The 17,312-nt window shown below is 33.2% G+C and overlaps 1 protein-coding gene and 1 long non-coding RNA gene across 2 annotated transcripts in view; one reads left to right on the top strand and one right to left on the bottom strand.

Annotated features, from left to right (window-relative positions):
- On the bottom strand, positions 5,585-15,566 carry CSN3 (casein kappa). The gene is given in 6 exon segments (NM_001004026.1): positions 5,585-5,763; positions 7,676-7,938; positions 7,941-8,185; positions 9,594-9,626; positions 12,809-12,870; positions 15,500-15,566. Coding segments are annotated over 4 exon segments (564 nt in total). The 5' UTR covers positions 12,866-12,870; positions 15,500-15,566; the 3' UTR covers positions 5,585-5,763; positions 7,676-7,709.
- The window catches only part of LOC102160683, a 19,994-nt gene continuing 17,250 nt past the window's right edge, over positions 14,569-17,312 (top strand). The window contains exon 1 of the long non-coding RNA XR_002346692.1: positions 14,569-15,571. This is a non-coding gene — a long non-coding RNA (uncharacterized LOC102160683). The remainder of the gene's footprint in view (positions 15,572-17,312) is intronic.

Below are 17,312 nucleotides of genomic sequence, written 5' to 3'. Positions count from 1 at the left end.
CCAGGGATTTAACTGTGTCCTCATGGATACTAGTTGGGTTCATTACCCCTGAGCCACAACGGGAATTTCATCACTGTTACAATGTCTTATAGAACAGTTTCACTACCCTAGAAAATCCTCTGTGTTCTCCTTATTCATCCCTCCTAACCCCTGGCAAGCATGATCTTTTTACAGACTTTATAGTTTTGCTTTTTCCAGCATTTGTTATAATTGGAATCATATAGTACATAGCTTTTTCTGATTGGTTCCTTTCACTTAGTAATATACATTTAAAGTTCTTCCATGTCTTTCATGGTTTCATATGAATAAACCAGAGTTTATTCACTCACCACCAAAGGACATCTTGGTTGCTTCCAAATTTTGGCAATTATGAGTAGAATGTCTATAAACATCTGTGTGCACATTTTTGCATGGACATTATTTTTGATACATATACATGTATATTTATGTGTGATATATAATATATATTCCCATTGTGGGCAATATATAGAAAGCGACATAAGAAAGCTTATTATAATTAAAGCTTATTTTTTGTAAGGCAACAGAGCATGAATTATCCTGGTTACAAACACAATAATGTTTTACTCTGAGATGTTTTGTGTTATATAATTTAAATGAACATCTTTATCTTTTTCGAAATGAGAAGAAAAATCACCTGTTGAGGAACAATGAAAACTTACTAAGAAGAATGTAGTAAGGTTCAGGATGATCATAGGAAGATGAGGACCTTCATGTTTTCTTCATGGACTCTGCAAGAAAAGTAATAAGGATAACCCATACTGAACTGTGTAGTGATAAATAGGTTATTCAAATCCATATTTATATCAGTAAATTATGGTATTAAGACTTCTCAAGGAGTAACACTATCACTAAATAATGTGCTGGTTACTCAAGAGCTTTCTGTACATCTATAAATTTCTAATAATACAAGCATAATTTAGAGTAATTGAGGTTAACAACTTAATGGTTCTTTAAATGTAAGAATACACGCATTATTTAAGCAAAATTGTTTTAAAAAAGCTTTTAGATTAAAAAATTGAAATTCACCCTTTTAGGATATTAAAGCTAATGCTTCTATAGATGCCTGGAAGGGTGAAGTGTGCATTCTCATTATCATCAGGAAGTGCCTTAGGCAGTATTAAGCATTCCTGTTACAGGAATTTCCACTCCACAAACAAGTTTGTTTTATGATTCTTTTAACCTAAATCACATTTTATCATAGGCTGCTATTCAGGCTATAGAACTTGAGTAATTTTTAGGAATAAGCTTTGATCAAACTTCAGACACTGGAAGCAATAGGACTCTAGCCTTTGAATGGGTGTGATCAGTTTCCCATCAGCAATTAGTTTAATAGCGTTAGAAACAAGTTCACTTTGTCTAGTTGAGCAGATAGTTCCAATTATTAGTTTGTTTGGCAGTTACATTTATGCTCAAACTGTGGAAAGCCTGAAGAAAAATCTATGTCCTGATCTCTTATCTCCATAGATACCTTAGAAGGAGTTGTCCTCTGGGTTCTGGTCAGATTTTATCTTCTCTTGATCACAGCTGACCCCTCTCTGGTAGTTGTCATCTCCAACTGAAAGCTAGGGAGTACCTTATGAATAAATAAACCTTTCATCCTGATTGTCCCTCCTACTTATTTCCTTTTGGGGATAGACTTGAAAAAACTTTAATATGATTGCTGTGGGCAAAGATTATTATTGATTAAAAGAAAGTCAAGCCTGTTGATGAAATCAGTTGTTTACATGGATTCAGTTGCTTTTAGTGAAAATTTAAAAGAAAGTCAAGCCTGTTGACGAAATCAGTTGCTTATGTGGATTCTTCCAGCAAAATTACATTTTACTGCTCCATCTTTACTTAGGAAAATAAATAATAATTTTATTTCTTATAAAAATGTTTATTGTACTATTTCTTGAAATTATTATTTAAAATTTATTATTTCTGTGGCATGAGAGACTTCAAAGTTTTATTCTTTAAGATTTCTGTCTTAAACATCCCATCAATGGTTAGAGGTATTTTTTGATGAATGAGTCAAAGGAATGATTTTTAAATGTGAAAAGTAATGGTAAGGATGTCAAGTATTAATTTTATAGTGATATTTAGGACTTTAATCTTGCCTTCAAGAAGTTCTGGATTTCCTAGTATATTCTATTAAAATATGCACATAAAGAGAGCACAGTTGATTTTTCAAGTCTGTTTTTTTTTTTTTTCATCAGTCTTGACTATTAAGTTTACAGCCTTTATTCCAATAACTGGCATTAGGCCACTACTAGAGTTTATCTCATTAGAAGATTAGGAAGAGGATATGCTGTCATCTCCTTCTTCTAAATAGTGTCCTTGAGTTAAGATAATTCATAATATTGATATAGCAATTTGGTTATCATTCTGTTGACATTTAGCTTTCTTTCCGTGAAAACTGAAATTAAGTTATAAAAACATTCTCTCTTTACACCTTTATGTTACTGTGATTAGTATTATGATTTGCAGTAATTTTGAGTTTAAAATTGGCCTAACAATGTATCACTTCCTTTGGTAGTTTGGTTTATGATTAGTAATAAACTAAGGTCAACATTCCACCCCCTGCCCAGATTTTGGTAAGAAAAGCCTAGATTATGTAATCCTATTAAACGGGTGTTTCAATTTCAGTCTTAACAATCCATTTCTTCCTTTACTTACTCATTTGTATAGAAAATATTTATTAGCTCCTCTGTGGGTCTTACCTTGGAGAATCAATGGCGAGAGAACATAGTTCCTGGGCTCACAGGTTTACAATCCCGCAGGAGGGTGGTCAGGCAGTTATAACAGAGTTTTAGAGTTTAAGGGGTGAGGAACCAGTAGGGGCAGGATGCTGTAGTTGCACATAAGTGTAGCCCTTGATCTCGGAAGTTCAGGAAAGTGTTTTTTAAGGATGTGGTGTTTAAGCCAAGGAGTCAAATTTTGAATATGTGATATGAATTATCAAAAGGATTTGAGCAGCTTTACAAAGTGCTGGTGATGATGATAGGGCAGTTAAAGCTGTCATAGAAGTTCTTAAGTCACTGGGGTGAATAGTAAGAGGACCTAATGGGTAGAGATGAAGTAGGAAGATCATGACAGTTGACTTCATCTTGCAGACAGTGAATGTCCTTTATGGATAGGGAAATAATGAATGCCCAGTCAATATAGGGAACTATAATGAGTGTCTCAGATTAAAGGTTTGTGTGTCCTAGCAGTAAGACAAGGGAGGCTGATGGATTGAGTTGCTAGAGTTCAAAACTAAACCTTACCATTTAGTGACTTTTTGGTCTTTGAGCCTCAGTTTCCTTGTTTACATATGAACATAACAGTACCCCTCTGAGAGAATACTGTATGAAATAAAGTAAAATTTGTAAAATCCTTGTTACAGAACCAGACGTACGTATCAATAAATCAAAAAATGTTACTTTCCATTCTGTTTATTACCCGAGGTCATAGTTGAGTAATTTTGAGCTAAAATTTTACAAATTCTATCCAAATCCAAAGCCCGTAACTTTTTACTCTCTTATATTTAACTACTTTAAAGGTGTTTCCACATATGCAAAATGAGGATCAATAAATTATTTCAAGAGGTTATTAGTGAAGATTAAGAAGTTTATTTATATATGTAGGAGTGCTTTATACATTTTTAAAGTGCTGTATAAATGCTTATTATATAAATTACCACTGCATTTTGGAAGACCTTAGAGTTTTCAGATAAGGCTTTTTTTTAAGATTTAATAAAAATGTTTTCCTAAATTTCATTAGTCTATGAAGCCCTAGAAGTGGGAGGGAAACTTGCTGTATTCACATAGTGGGCTTTTGGCAAATAATGATAAATGAATGATTAGGTGTCAACTTCCAGATCCTATTTCTTTTCCATGCTAATGACCTAATTTCTCATTAATTATAACTACCTTCACTTGGATGGACCTTTGCATCTGAAAGTAATTTATCCAAATCCAAAATAACCAACTCATTAGTGTATTTTCTTAACATGTTAATAGAAGTTGAAGGATTTACCATGCCATATTAGTTACCTAGTGTACTCCAACTTGTTAGTCCAATTAGTTGTATTCCAACTAGTTGGGGTTGTACTCCAATTAGTACAAAGATCATATCAGGGAGGTAAGTGTTTAATTTAAAATCCTAATTTTAATGACTCTTTTATTAATGTTATTTAGTTAGGCATATCATTTTATTAATAAGAACCAATATAATATTTAAGATTTTTTTTGTTGTTTCAAAGTATTTTGGTTCATATTTTATTTCACCAACCAGAGTGGTAACGCTTTTATAGTGGTGTTCACAAGATTAAAAATGTGTATTTTAAAGCAGAATTATCAGGGTTCAAATTCTAGCTCCACTTGAGGAGAATTACTTCAATTCTTTTTCATAGTACTACTAATAATACGTTGTCCATGAGTACATATTAAATGATTAAATGCATGTGAAAAAAGAGAAGATTGGCTTATGGTCTGTGGCATATAACTGTTGATTGCTTATTATTATTACATTATATTATTGTTTTTATCCCACAATAATTCTTATAGTATTTTGTGATATATATATATTTTTAATTAATGAAATAAATTCTATTTCTTTCACATTTTTACTCACATACCACACATATACACACCAGGAAGCTTCTGGAATTGAAGTCTTCTAGTCTGCAAAAATTGGTAAATATACTTAAAGGCCAAAAATATGACATAGTTTTTTCTTTAAAGAGATATTGTGAAGAAAATGAGTGGGTAATTTATGTGTTTGCTCCATCTTTAACACATCATGCCAGGAAAAATATCAATCACTCAACCCTTACAAAGCCCTTTGTATGTGAGTTTGACAGGTGTGAGATTATATCTTCAAGATTAGAGGAAACTGTTCATGCAGATCAAGAGTCAACTCCTGTTAATTTTGCCATGTATCTGTGTCTGTAGTTGTAGTCATCTATAATCTGTCTGTGTTCAGAATTTGCTTGTGGGAATAATCTAGACCAATTTTAGCATTACATTTGGGGAAGTAAATTTAAAACTAGCTTGAGAGGTCTCACAACTCCCAAGAGTCACTTTGTGGTTCTCTGGATTTGAATACTATGGCTTCATTCTTCTCTGACCCCAGTGACTTAGACTTTAATTGAGATGTTCCAGGGTCATCCTGCAGATGACATTTTTTTTTTTTTTGTCTTTTTGCCATTTCTATGGATATTCCCAGGCTAGGGGTCTAATCAGAGCTGCAGCCACCGGCCCACGCCAAAGCCACAGCAATGCAGGATCCGAGCCGCGTCTGCAACCTACACCACAGCTCATGGCAACGCCGGATCGTCAACCCACTGAGCAAGGGCAGGGACCGAACCCGCAACCTCCCGGTTCCTAGTGGGATTCATTAACCACTGCGCCACGACAGGAACTCCTACAAATGACATTCTTAATCAGTGTTTAGACCATGGACCACTCTGAGAATCAGATGAAATTATGAACTTTGCTTCCAATTAAATGTGTATACTCAAACGCACACTAAGTTTATCTTGGAATTTCAGAGTTTCAAAGTTCCCTGAGATGCATTCATAGACTCTTTTCAAGTTAAGAGATCCATTTGCATTCAATTGGCTTTATTATGCAGGGATCAAAAAATTAAATGTGGCATGAATGTAAAACATAAGGGGAGAAGAGGAAGGAGCTGAATCCGTGAAAATCATATTTTGTCTTGACTGAAGGCAGATAACTGGCCAAAGGAGAGTTTGAAGTAGTCATTTGGTTTCAGCAAGACCTATAAAAAATGATGACAATTTAGGAATTTAGTTCATAATGTGTTAACAGGCCTCATGATATGAAGACTTTTATTTAGCTTCCGTGATTTGCCTCATGTCTGTGTGCAAGGAATTTATCAAATTAAATATCTAAATTTAAATATTTAAATTTGACATATAGAGAAATGACAATAACTTCATCTAATATTTACAGAAAGTCACAGTCCTATACATTCTTTTTTATGGGTGATATTATACAGTGCTTTTAACTTAGAAATCTAGGTTTATGAGTTTTGAACATAAGTAACTATTAAGGTAATGATTATTCTACTTAAAAACATAATCAGGTAATGATGTGTTTTGGACTAATAAAACAGTCCAAACTGCATATTCAGTTACTTGCTTTCATGTTGTCTCCATTCATTAATTTTCTCATTTTATTTTCAAAATTTTAGTAAGTTGAATTTTATTCAGTTTATTATCTTCTTTTTCTTACCAGATGTACCATTAATAGCAAATTCAATAATAAAATTTACATATATGGTGATTTTGGCAGATTATACTGTGTTTTCTGTTTTGTGTTTGTTTTGTCCTTTCTTTTTTCTCTTTCTTTTTTTGCAAATTAGCCCATAGGGAAATAGGTGACATACTAATTAAGGCTTATGATTTGAAATCAAGCAGATTTGGTTTGGTTCCCAGTTTTGAATTTTCTAGTTGTAGTAACTTACATCCACAGGCCTATTTTTTTGTGTGTGAATTCAAGATGGTAATATAATCCATTCCATATGGGTGCTATAGGAATAATCGGAGATAATTATGTAGTTTTGATAATTTAGTAAAGACCTGAGATATTGGGTGAAAGAAAATTTTAGTATTTATAAATTTTACTTTATCTTTTCCAAAGCATTATAATTCTCAGATTGATCATTTTTTTAAACCTGTTCACAATATGCTTTCTTAATTTGTCTCAGAGTAACCAAAATTATGAGAACATGAAAGTTCAGAGAGAGTAATGACTTGCTAATCACACAAGGGAAAGAGCAGACTTCTCTGATCTAATGCCATTACCACTATATCAGAGATCATTGAGTTGGATTTTAGACCATGAAACATGTAGACGATGTGATGCACTGAAAATACTTGCAAAATTTTGTCACTTTCTCCTCAAATTATTTCACACTCTTTAGTTATTTTCTATTTTATTAATCTCTCTATTTAACTTTGTATGTTTTAAATTTTTTTAGACTCTGCCATTATCCATTGACCCAAATAATAAATAAAAATATTTACATCACATTTAATGTTCTGAAAGTATCTTTTTAATATGTAGCTTAAGAATTAGAATTCTCCCATGGGTTTACCTTAGAATAGGAGAAATTTGGGGTGCCTAACTTCATGGACTGTTTCAGGCATGATGTCTGGGATAAAGTGCTTTGTGGGAAACATGTCATTTCCCTTCACTCTATTCAAACCAAAACTCAAGTGCAAGAACATGTAAACATTTAAAATGTACTTAAATTCCTATCCCATATAAATCATTCTAAGAAAATGTATTTTTGAGATAAGAAAAATCACAAGTTTAACAAAGTGTTTTACTCTACTGTCTTTGTGTGTGACTAGGAATAAAATAAAACTAACAGTTTCTAGGACTGTTGCAGTTGTCAAAAACATTTGTTCCAATTGTTGAAAAAAAGTTCCATAATGAAATCCTCAATTTTTTTCATTTTGTAAAATAAGATTATTTTTAAATTTCCTGTTGGAAAAGAATCGAGTGTATCTATGGAGGGCACCACCAAATTTGTTAAAATTGGCCCATTTTGCCTGTTCCAGTAATAGACTTAATTTATCCATCTATACTATCTTGATTTTATGGTGGTATTGATAAAGCCATGAATGTTGTCTATTATTCATTTTTGTCTTTTGCTCATTTACCTGTATTGTCTTCTTCGATGTCTCCTTAGAGTTTTTAGACCACGGGTGAAGTGACTTGGACAGTGGTGGTCTCAGGTGCGCTTGTGATGAGGAATTCTGAGGAAGCTTCTGGAGTTACTACAGCGTTCACTATTGGTTCAGCGTTCACTATTGGTTCAGTGGCAGGTACAATTGTAGGCTCAACAGTAGCAATGGAATTGATAGCAGGGATGGCCGTTTTATCCTGATTTTTCTTTGGGGGAATGGCAATAAATGATGCATGTGGCGTGGGCGACGTGCCACTGTAGGTGGGTAGACATTTGGCTGGTCTTGCCATTGAGGTTTTTGAGCATGTGGCCCAGCTACAACTGGCCTTGCATAATATGGGTAAGGTATAAATTGTCTATTAGGTGATACAGCTGATCTATGTTGGTAGAAAAATCCATAACTAGGAAACCTATTCAGCATGTAATAAATTGGGATATATTTGACTTTTTCTTCATTGAATAATCTTTTATCACTCTCACAGCGCTGCAAAAAGAATAAATTATGCAGAATGGTATTATTGTAGGCTAGAATGTAGAGATGTCTTAAATCAGAATTTTTTGAAATACGGTGTTACAGTATTTGACATTAAGTAAACATTGGAAAACCACATTATTTTACAAGACACGGATTTGTACATTTCCCCTCTATTTCTTGATTTTCATCAAATATTACAAATAATATTAGTTTCAAAAAACTTAGATGAGATAATCAGTAATGTAAACTGCATTGCCCAGAGCTCGGCGTATATAAAAATTGCACATATAAGTAAAACAGCTATAAGAATCTCATAGAAAGCTTTGACATAGAGTACACACACGTACTGCACACACTGAAAAAAAAAGTGTATGTTTTTTATATATATGTATTCTCACATGTTTGTAATTTAGAAATTTTATTTATCTAGCGATTGGGCTGAGGACACATTTTTTTCCAAGACTAATTACAGCAGAATAGTTAAAAAAAAAAAAGTTCTGCAGGAGGATTCCTGGATTTATGCTTGGATTTTTTTTCAGCTTAGTTTTTATCCATTAAAGATAAATTAGGAAGTTTTGTATTTTTACTTGCCTCCATTCTGTTGATTATGTGCAGTTATAAAAATATGTTGATGGATCTTTCCATATAAACAGAAACAAATCCACAAAATTATACTGCAAAGCAAGCCTTTTTCATGAAAGGAGATATTTTTAAACGTATTTATTCGGAGTTCCTATCATGTCTCAGCAGTAACAATCCCAACTAGTATCCATGAGGACCTGGGTTTGATCCCTAGTCTCACTCAGTGGGTTAAGGATCTGGCATTGGCATGAGCTATGGTGTAGGTCACAGATGTGGCTCCGATCTGGCTTTCCTGTGGTGTAGGACAGCAGCTGTAGCTCTGATTCGACCCCTAAGCTGGGGACTTCCATATGCCATGGGTGTGGCCCTAAAAAGCAAAAAAAAAAAAAAAAAAAAAAAAAGAAAAAAAGTATTCATTCAAATAGATCCAGGAAACAAAAGGAGGAAGTAAACACAAGTGTGTGAGAAGTACTCAAAGATGGATCCAAAAGGGAGCTTTTCCCAAGTCTTTAAAAGTAGGCAATAGAAATATTAAACTTTACCTTGTTTTGATTTTTTCCCAGTACCACATTCTGAGTTTTTTCATGTTGCTAAACACATGAAACCCAAAAGATATGACTGGGGACACAAAATGATACTGAGATTTTCAGATGCACATTGAGGTCAATGTATATGATTGGCTGCTGAAGTGATGTTTTTTACAAAGGTTATTAGATTATTTTATGGAGTTTAAGTATTTACTTAATTTTTAGACAGAAAGCATTTTAATCTTGTTAAACTTTGTAGAATATTATACTTTGAAGTTCCTATCTCTACTAGAAACAATTAAACTTACCGTTAGTTTTTCCTGGTTTTGCTCCTCTGCACCCTGGTAATGTTCAGAGAAAGAATAAGAAATAAGTTAAAAAAAAAAAAAAGGCAGAGTCTAGACTTTTTTTTAATTTTAAAAATATCTTCTTTATTAAAGACAAAACATGTTTTCTTTGTTTTTATTTTAGTATGATAAACTATTATAAAACATTTCCCATGGCTATCAAGTCTATAAAGTCTGTGAACCATTCAAGAAGTGACAGAAATATAACTAAAATAGTAATAATAAGCTCCGTGGTTAAGCTGTCTTTAAAAATCATTGTCTAGGGAGAAAAATTCAAAGTTGAAATATGATCATTTGACCCCTGTGCCAACAAATATACATGATGCTTGCTTAAATGAAAAATAGGCACTACTTATATTCAGTTTGTATTAAATGTACATTGTTAAAAATAAGAGCATTGAGCATATTTTTCTTTTTCTGTTCTACCACTAAGATGATTTCTGAGGATTTCTTAGATTAGAAAGTTGCCTCTAGCATAACATCAATATGTAAATGTTAAATAAATAGTAGCTTTTCTAAAAAAGTCAAGTTTCACGTTTGGTTTTTTTTTTGTTTTGTCTTTTCTAGAGCCACACTCATAGCATACAGGTTCCCAGGCTAGGGGTCTAATCAGAGCTGTAGTCGCTGGCCTATGCCAGAGCCATAGCAATGCGGGAGCCGCGTCTTTGATCTACACCACAGCTCACGGCAATGCCAGATCCTTAACCCACTGAGCAAGGCTAGGGATTGAACCTGCAGCCTCATGGTTCTTAGTTGGATTCGTTAACCACTGAGCCACGATGGGAACTCCTCAAGTTTCATGTTTTTGTAGTTCTTTCTTTCTTTTTTTTTTTTTTTTTTTTTTTTTTGTCTTTTTGTTATTTCTTTGGGCCACTCCCACAGCATATGGAGGTTCCCAGGCTAGGGGTCTAATCGGAGCTGTAGCCACCAGCCAACGCCAGAGCCACAGCAACGCGGGATCTGAGCCACATCTGCAACCTACACCACAGCTCACAGCAATGCCCGATCCTTCACCCACTGAGCAAGGCCAGGGACCAAACCCGCAACCTCATGGTTCCTAGTCGGATTCATTAACCACTGCTCCACGATGGGAACTCCTATAGTTCTTTCTTAATTCTGGGTTGCAACGCGCACACAATTCAGGAGTGAAAAAGCAATTTCCATAGGCATGTATACATAATACTTTAAAACTCAAAAGTTTTATAAACTTTTGTGATGAGGTCATAATGATAAATATTTAAAAATAATAGTTCGAGTTTAGGACTTTTCACACATAGTTCTTAGACATAAAAGATTCTATAAACCTATTGGAAGGTGTAGGTATAGAAAATCAGAAATTTGAAAAAATAATAAAATACAGAGTATTTTGAGACAAAGATGTATTTTTCTCTAAATTTACTAAGTCACTGGTTTAAATTTTTAAAAGTTATATGAATATTATATAAAGTTTGCCTACACCCAAAGTTCGTGATAATCTAGATATTTGAATATCAGTCTCTATATATTATGTATTCCTGGTATAGTTTAGTAACTTGCATTTTGCTTTTTTTAAGAAGCATAATTTCTCACATCACTTCTCCATTATCTTATAGTTTTTATACTTGTGTATTCATAGTTGAAAAATAACCAGTGATTATGTCATGAAATGTTTGTTCTTCACTTTATTGTTAACCATTAAAGCTTTTTTCAAAAAATATTATAAATAGATAAATAAAATCTGGATATCAATGGCATTTTAAAGAGTATTCATTGATTTTTCAAGATAGTTTTTCAAAACTGATTTTGGGGGGACAAAAATTCTTTGATAGAAATTATTAAACCAATATACAGAAAATTTATGCCAATTTATTATGCTACCAATGGGCTATCAGATTGTGCAGTTCATCTCTTAATTGCTAGTGATGAGTATTATCTTAACTATTTTTATTATGGAGAGAAGGGATACATGCAGCATGTAAAAGATTCTCTCACATGGCTGTTTTAATTTGTATAATTTTGACTACTCATAAGATTGAGTGATAATCTATAAACTTTCATTCTTCTTTTGAACTATTTATTTATGTCTCTGGGGCTTGTCGCATTGTGAAAACAGGAAGGAGGGTTTGGGGCTAGAACAGGCTCAAGGAGCTCAAGAAGAGGTTACTCCAGGTCAGGTAGTTGTGGCTCATTTTCTGATTTAAACTTTAATCCCTCTCACTCAAAGTGAAAACCCAAGTTCTAAATGTGCAGGTGGCCACAATCAAATTTCAAAGCATAAAGAAAATAAATATGAAAGTTATATAACTCAAATTTTTAAAAAGTTTGACTCCAAGAATTTACCTAATAGAATATTACATTAACAGCAAGTCTAAATTTAATAATAAATGAATTTTTGAAACAAGGACTAGTGCCCTCCCAAATTTTATAGTCTAAGAGGAGGTCGTTCTTGCTGTTCTTACTGCTGGCAAGTAAGTGCCTAGAATCCCGAATGAGGATGAAAATAAAACAGAGTAATAGCCAAAACAATAAGGAAAACCATTCAATTAAAAAAAATCCTTTCCTTATTCTGCTAGCCTTAATATGCAGCATGTAATTCAAGAAAATGCCTAAAAATCATAGGGTTGTTTATAGATAAAATACCTGGGAAGGAATCAGTCATAATGGGAAGATTATAATAAAAGGTATGATATGTTTGACTGTTAGAGATAGATGTGTTAAGGTATTTGAAATTGGTTAAAAAAAAGCTTAAACAGACTTCTAATCTCTTAAGTCTCTAAAGAGATTGCAATCTGTGTGAGACAGGAATTTATTAAAAACATTTCTGATCCTGGACTATGATTCCTGTATTTATTTTTTTGTGAATTATTTTTAGAGCATATTATAATTTAAAAATATTTTCAGGATTGTTTCTCCCAAAATGTATTTTCTCTGTTGTATGAGAATTTAAAGGTTTTTCTATACAGAATAAAGTGTGATTTCTTAATTCCTAGAAATCAGAAGGATATCCATAAGAACATGTCTTTAATTTTATAAGAGAAATAAATGTAAAAATAAATTATAATTTAGGGAAGTATAGTTAGCATGTAGCTATTTTGTTCTATAAAATATAACCGTATTTAGAAATTTATATAATTAGAGCCCTTATGTAAAATTTTCTTAAAATTTTGATGCAAATTGATTAGATAAAATTAACTTACCAAAAAAGGCAGTGTTAATGCCAGGATAGGCACAATTAGGAAAGAACTCTTCATCATTGCACCTAAAAATAAAAATTGAAATCTTTAAATTAAAAGGATAAGTTGCTAATAATTTAGGAGTGATTTGGAACAACGTTTTCTTTGCTTTAAGGGAAAAAAAAGCCAGATTTAAGGATAGATTTAGCCCATGTGGAAATCTGTTTTATTAAAAGCTTTAAAAAACCAAACAGTATAAAATGTATGAATTTAATTTTGGTTATATTACTGAAAGTACCGTTACAAAGTTAATCATATATTCATTTAACATGCACCAAGAACCTACTAGGGACAAAGCCCTGTGTTGTGTGTTGAGATTATCAAGGTAAATTGGTCTTGCCAAGTAAAAAGGGAATTGCAACATATACAAATCACTGTTTGAGGAAAGAAAGTAGAAAATGTCACAAGAGTGTTTTCTACAGATAGAGGTTTTCAGTTAAGAAGTCAAAAAATTATTTGTGTAAGAGATATCATGGAGGTGGCACTTGCCCATGCAGAGGTTAATGGAGGGAATCTTCAAGTAGAGGAGAAAGCCTTGGGAATATCCCTGGGAATTTGAATGGAGAGAAGGGAAAGACAAAGTTGGAAAGAAAGTTTAGGACAGAGAAAGCAGAGGCCTTAAATGCCAGATTGAAGAATTAGGCATGACTTTCTAAATGATGGAAAAGGGCTGAGTGGTTTCAGATTAGAGACATGTGACTACACATTGCTTTGGAAAACTGAGTTCTATCTCTACTTGTGTAACTTTGGCCAAGTAACTTCCTTTATCTGGGCCCTGCTATTCTTACCTATAAATAACAGTTTGAACTAAAATTTCTAAAATTCTGTAGTTTCAGGATTGATCTAACAGGAACATAGAAGATGGAGGAGATGCGAGTATTATGAAATCACATCCTTCATTAATCGTAAATGATGTGATTAACTTCATCATTTTTAATGAAATATATATTTGAAAATTATATATATATGATAATTTCAGGGCTTGGGCTGAAAATATAAAGAAATAACTTAGGCTTAACTTGCTAAAGGAGTATAGGTAGTCTCACTAGCTTATTTGCTTTTTAAAATAAATTGTCTTTGGAAAGATACATGTAACACTTCAGACTTTTAATATCTAAGCACATATTGTATTTGTGAAGTAAATGCTAACTGCATCTTATTGCAGCTATTGTTATTGCCATACCTGTTTATACTTGAGACCTACCAACTGAGTTTTATAAAAAAAGGGTCACAGAGTTTAAGTTCAGGCTTGGTGAGAGGAGCACACCAGATTCAATTTGCCTTCAATTCTCAGGTCAGAATAATTAGAAAGGCAGTCTACTAAACTTACTTTAGAACCTCTGATGGGATATCATTGGATGGAAAAGAACGCATGTAAGATCAAATTTGAACAACCTACAGTGAACTCAATTTTTGTTGAGAGGAATGTAGTTCCTTATTAATTTTTCACTTGCCATTAACTTTTTCCTTAATTGAAGTAGATTTGAGGAGTTCCCTTCCTGGCACAGTGGAAACGAATCCATCTAGGAACCATGAGGTTGCAGGTTGGATCCCAGGCCTTGCTCAGTGGGTTAAGATCCGGCGTTACTGTTAGCTGTGGTGTAACTTGCAGACACGGTTCAGATCTGGCTTTGCTGTGGCTCTGGAATAGGCCAGCAGCAATAGCTCAATTAGGTCCCTAGCCTGGGAACCTCCAAATGCCACAGGTGCAGCTCTAAAAAAAAAAAATAGATTTGAATATAACATTGTGTAAATTTAAGGTGTACAACATATTGATTTGATATTTTAATATATTATAATTGTCATTTAAGTGATAATGAACACTTCTGTCATGTCACAATTATCATTTCTTCTTGGTAGCTGGAATAATTAAGACTAGTCTCTTAGCAAGTTTGAGGATTATCATATAGTATAGTGAATATAGAAAACAATATTTTACTGTAATTGCTAGTTAACTTTTAGGATTGTAGACTGAACAATAATATTCCTATGGTGAGTCACAGACTCCTTTTCAATTCACCCAAAATTATAATATAATACACACACACTATCTGTAAAATGATAGCAGTTCCTATCTTTTTAGCAAAAATAGAAATGAGATATAAAACCATATTTTATTTATTGATTACTTAAACCAATGAATGCTTGAATTTGTCTTCATCCTTCAGTAAGACAGAAAAAAAATGCGAATCAGAAGAATTCAGCTTTCCTGAATATACGTAAGTCTTTTTTTAAGCCATACTATAACAAATAAAATTATAATCTTTAGATAGAAATAAATTTTTTAATTAATTAAGGGATCGATCCAAATTATTATGCACTTCATCTTCCTGACATGTTTGCCTCACATATTTGTCTGTAGGAATAGGTTCATTGTCTCAAATACCTTTTCTTTAGCATTTACATTGTCCTCGGTAGTTTAGCTAGTGTCAAACCTTGACTTTAACCCAAAGTAAAATTAAAAATAAATTTGACCATAACATTATATAGAGTCTAAAGTTAAGGTAGAAACTAGTATCAAAATGATGCCAAGGCATTTTCAAGCTTAATAATGAAAGCTAAAAGAGAGAAAGTATGCTTCTAAAATAAGTTTGGGGATGTTACTACTAACTACTGTGAAAAAATCATTCTCTCTGGATATTTCAGGATGATTACCTTTCCTTGTGCCCGTCAATTCTTGCTTGGCAGTGGGTTGAGTTGGCCTCTTGACTGTAGAGAAGACCCAAGGTAAATAACTGGAGACTAATTAAAGGGTATTAGTGCCTTGCGTCATATGGTTTATCTTCCTCCTAAATTAACCCAATAGGAAGATGACAGAAAAGAAAGATTTGACGATAGCAGAGCCATCTTTGCATCAGTCTTAGTTAATCAAATGCAGAGGGGAAATAGAGTTGTCATTCATAAAGTTTGAAAAGAGACTATTCACACTTTTTTTTTTTTCTTTTTTGAACGCCCCACGGCATATGAAGTTCCTGGGCCAGGGATCAGATCCGAGCTGCAATTACAACCTATGCCACAGCTGTGGCAACACCAGACCCTTAACCCACTGTGCTGGGATGGGGATCGAACCTGCGTCACAGAGATGCTGAGAATCCCATTGTACCACAGCAGGAACTCCTATTCACACTTTTTAAAGAATGAATTTTTATGTTTTATGAAAAGATAGGGGTTTTAAAAATAATAATTGCACTCAATCAACTAGTTCCACCTATTTGGATTTAAAGCTATTATTAAAATGAAAAATAGTTAGCCAGGACATTTATATTTCAAACATTTCTTTTTAATTTAAGAACCTAGATATCAAATGATTCTATGTATGTGATGGGCTGTGTTTGGTCACCTTCCTTCCAGAATCACAACCCTTGATATTTAAAAATTGGAAAACTGACTATCTCTTTTATGTCAAGAACTACTTCTTATAAGTCAAATCCAAATAGGAAATACTTTAATCAATATAAAGTAGGAGTCCATTTGCATTTTATTCTTCAGTAAGTTCATGGTACAATCATTCAATATATACTTGCTGGTTGATTAACTTCTACGTAACCAAACTTGCCCTTACATTTTAAAATTTCGATATATAAAGTTGAACCATTCTGGATGTGTGAAATTAAATTATTGAATTCGAATAATTTTTCTGTTTCAGAGTCATCACCTTCTGACTTACAGCATGTATTATCACACCACTAATATGGGGAATATTTTGATAAAATACAATTAACCAAATAATTTGCCTAGATAATTCAGAAAATAATATTTTCTTTTGCTTACATTTCTCTGGGAAAAAAAAAAATGTTAACTGTGACTTCACATTAGCTGTGAAATCCTGGCCAGATTGAGGTATTTACAGGAACAAATGTAGGACTGCCAGAATACAAACAAGAAATAATAACAGCATTGTATTGTAGTCCTCTTTTTCTTAGAAGCATTTCATGTTTTGGAAAGTTAGGAATGATGTTCAGAACCCTAAAATACTTATTCAGTTTGTAGAGAGTAAATTGAGATTTTCTATTTCTCAGAAGAGTTGACTTCTGCCGGTCAGAGAAAGATGGCAGAGTTTCAAAACTGCTAAAACAACTGCTAAAGTAATAAGACCACCTATTCTATTCGCACTGTTTAGACACATTATTTTCCTTTGATCCTCTGGGTCAAGTGGTTGTTGGAAGATTATGGTTTAGGGGCAGGCCCTGAATTATAAAGGTGTTCTCTTCCACATTGTCATTTCTCAGCCATTCATTTAGAGCCGTAGAATGAGATTAATTTTAGTCAAGTCTTTCTTTAACTCACAGGTACAGAGACTCAGGACATCTTCAATGACATTGTTTTGATAGGATAATATTTTTCACCTGGAATGCTAGGAATCCTTCATATCAAAAAAAAAAACATTTCTACAATGGGGGTCTCCTGTCCACTTCAAACACTAATTTGGGTCTCTTGGGAACTTTGCAAAACTGGATATTATTTTGTG

This window comes from Sus scrofa, chromosome 8, assembly GCF_000003025.6.
Source record: "Sus scrofa isolate TJ Tabasco breed Duroc chromosome 8, Sscrofa11.1, whole genome shotgun sequence".
NCBI lineage: Eukaryota > Metazoa > Chordata > Mammalia > Artiodactyla > Suidae > Sus > Sus scrofa.
Note: the sequence above shows the minus strand (reverse complement) of the source record. Positions and strands in the feature narration are given on the sequence as shown.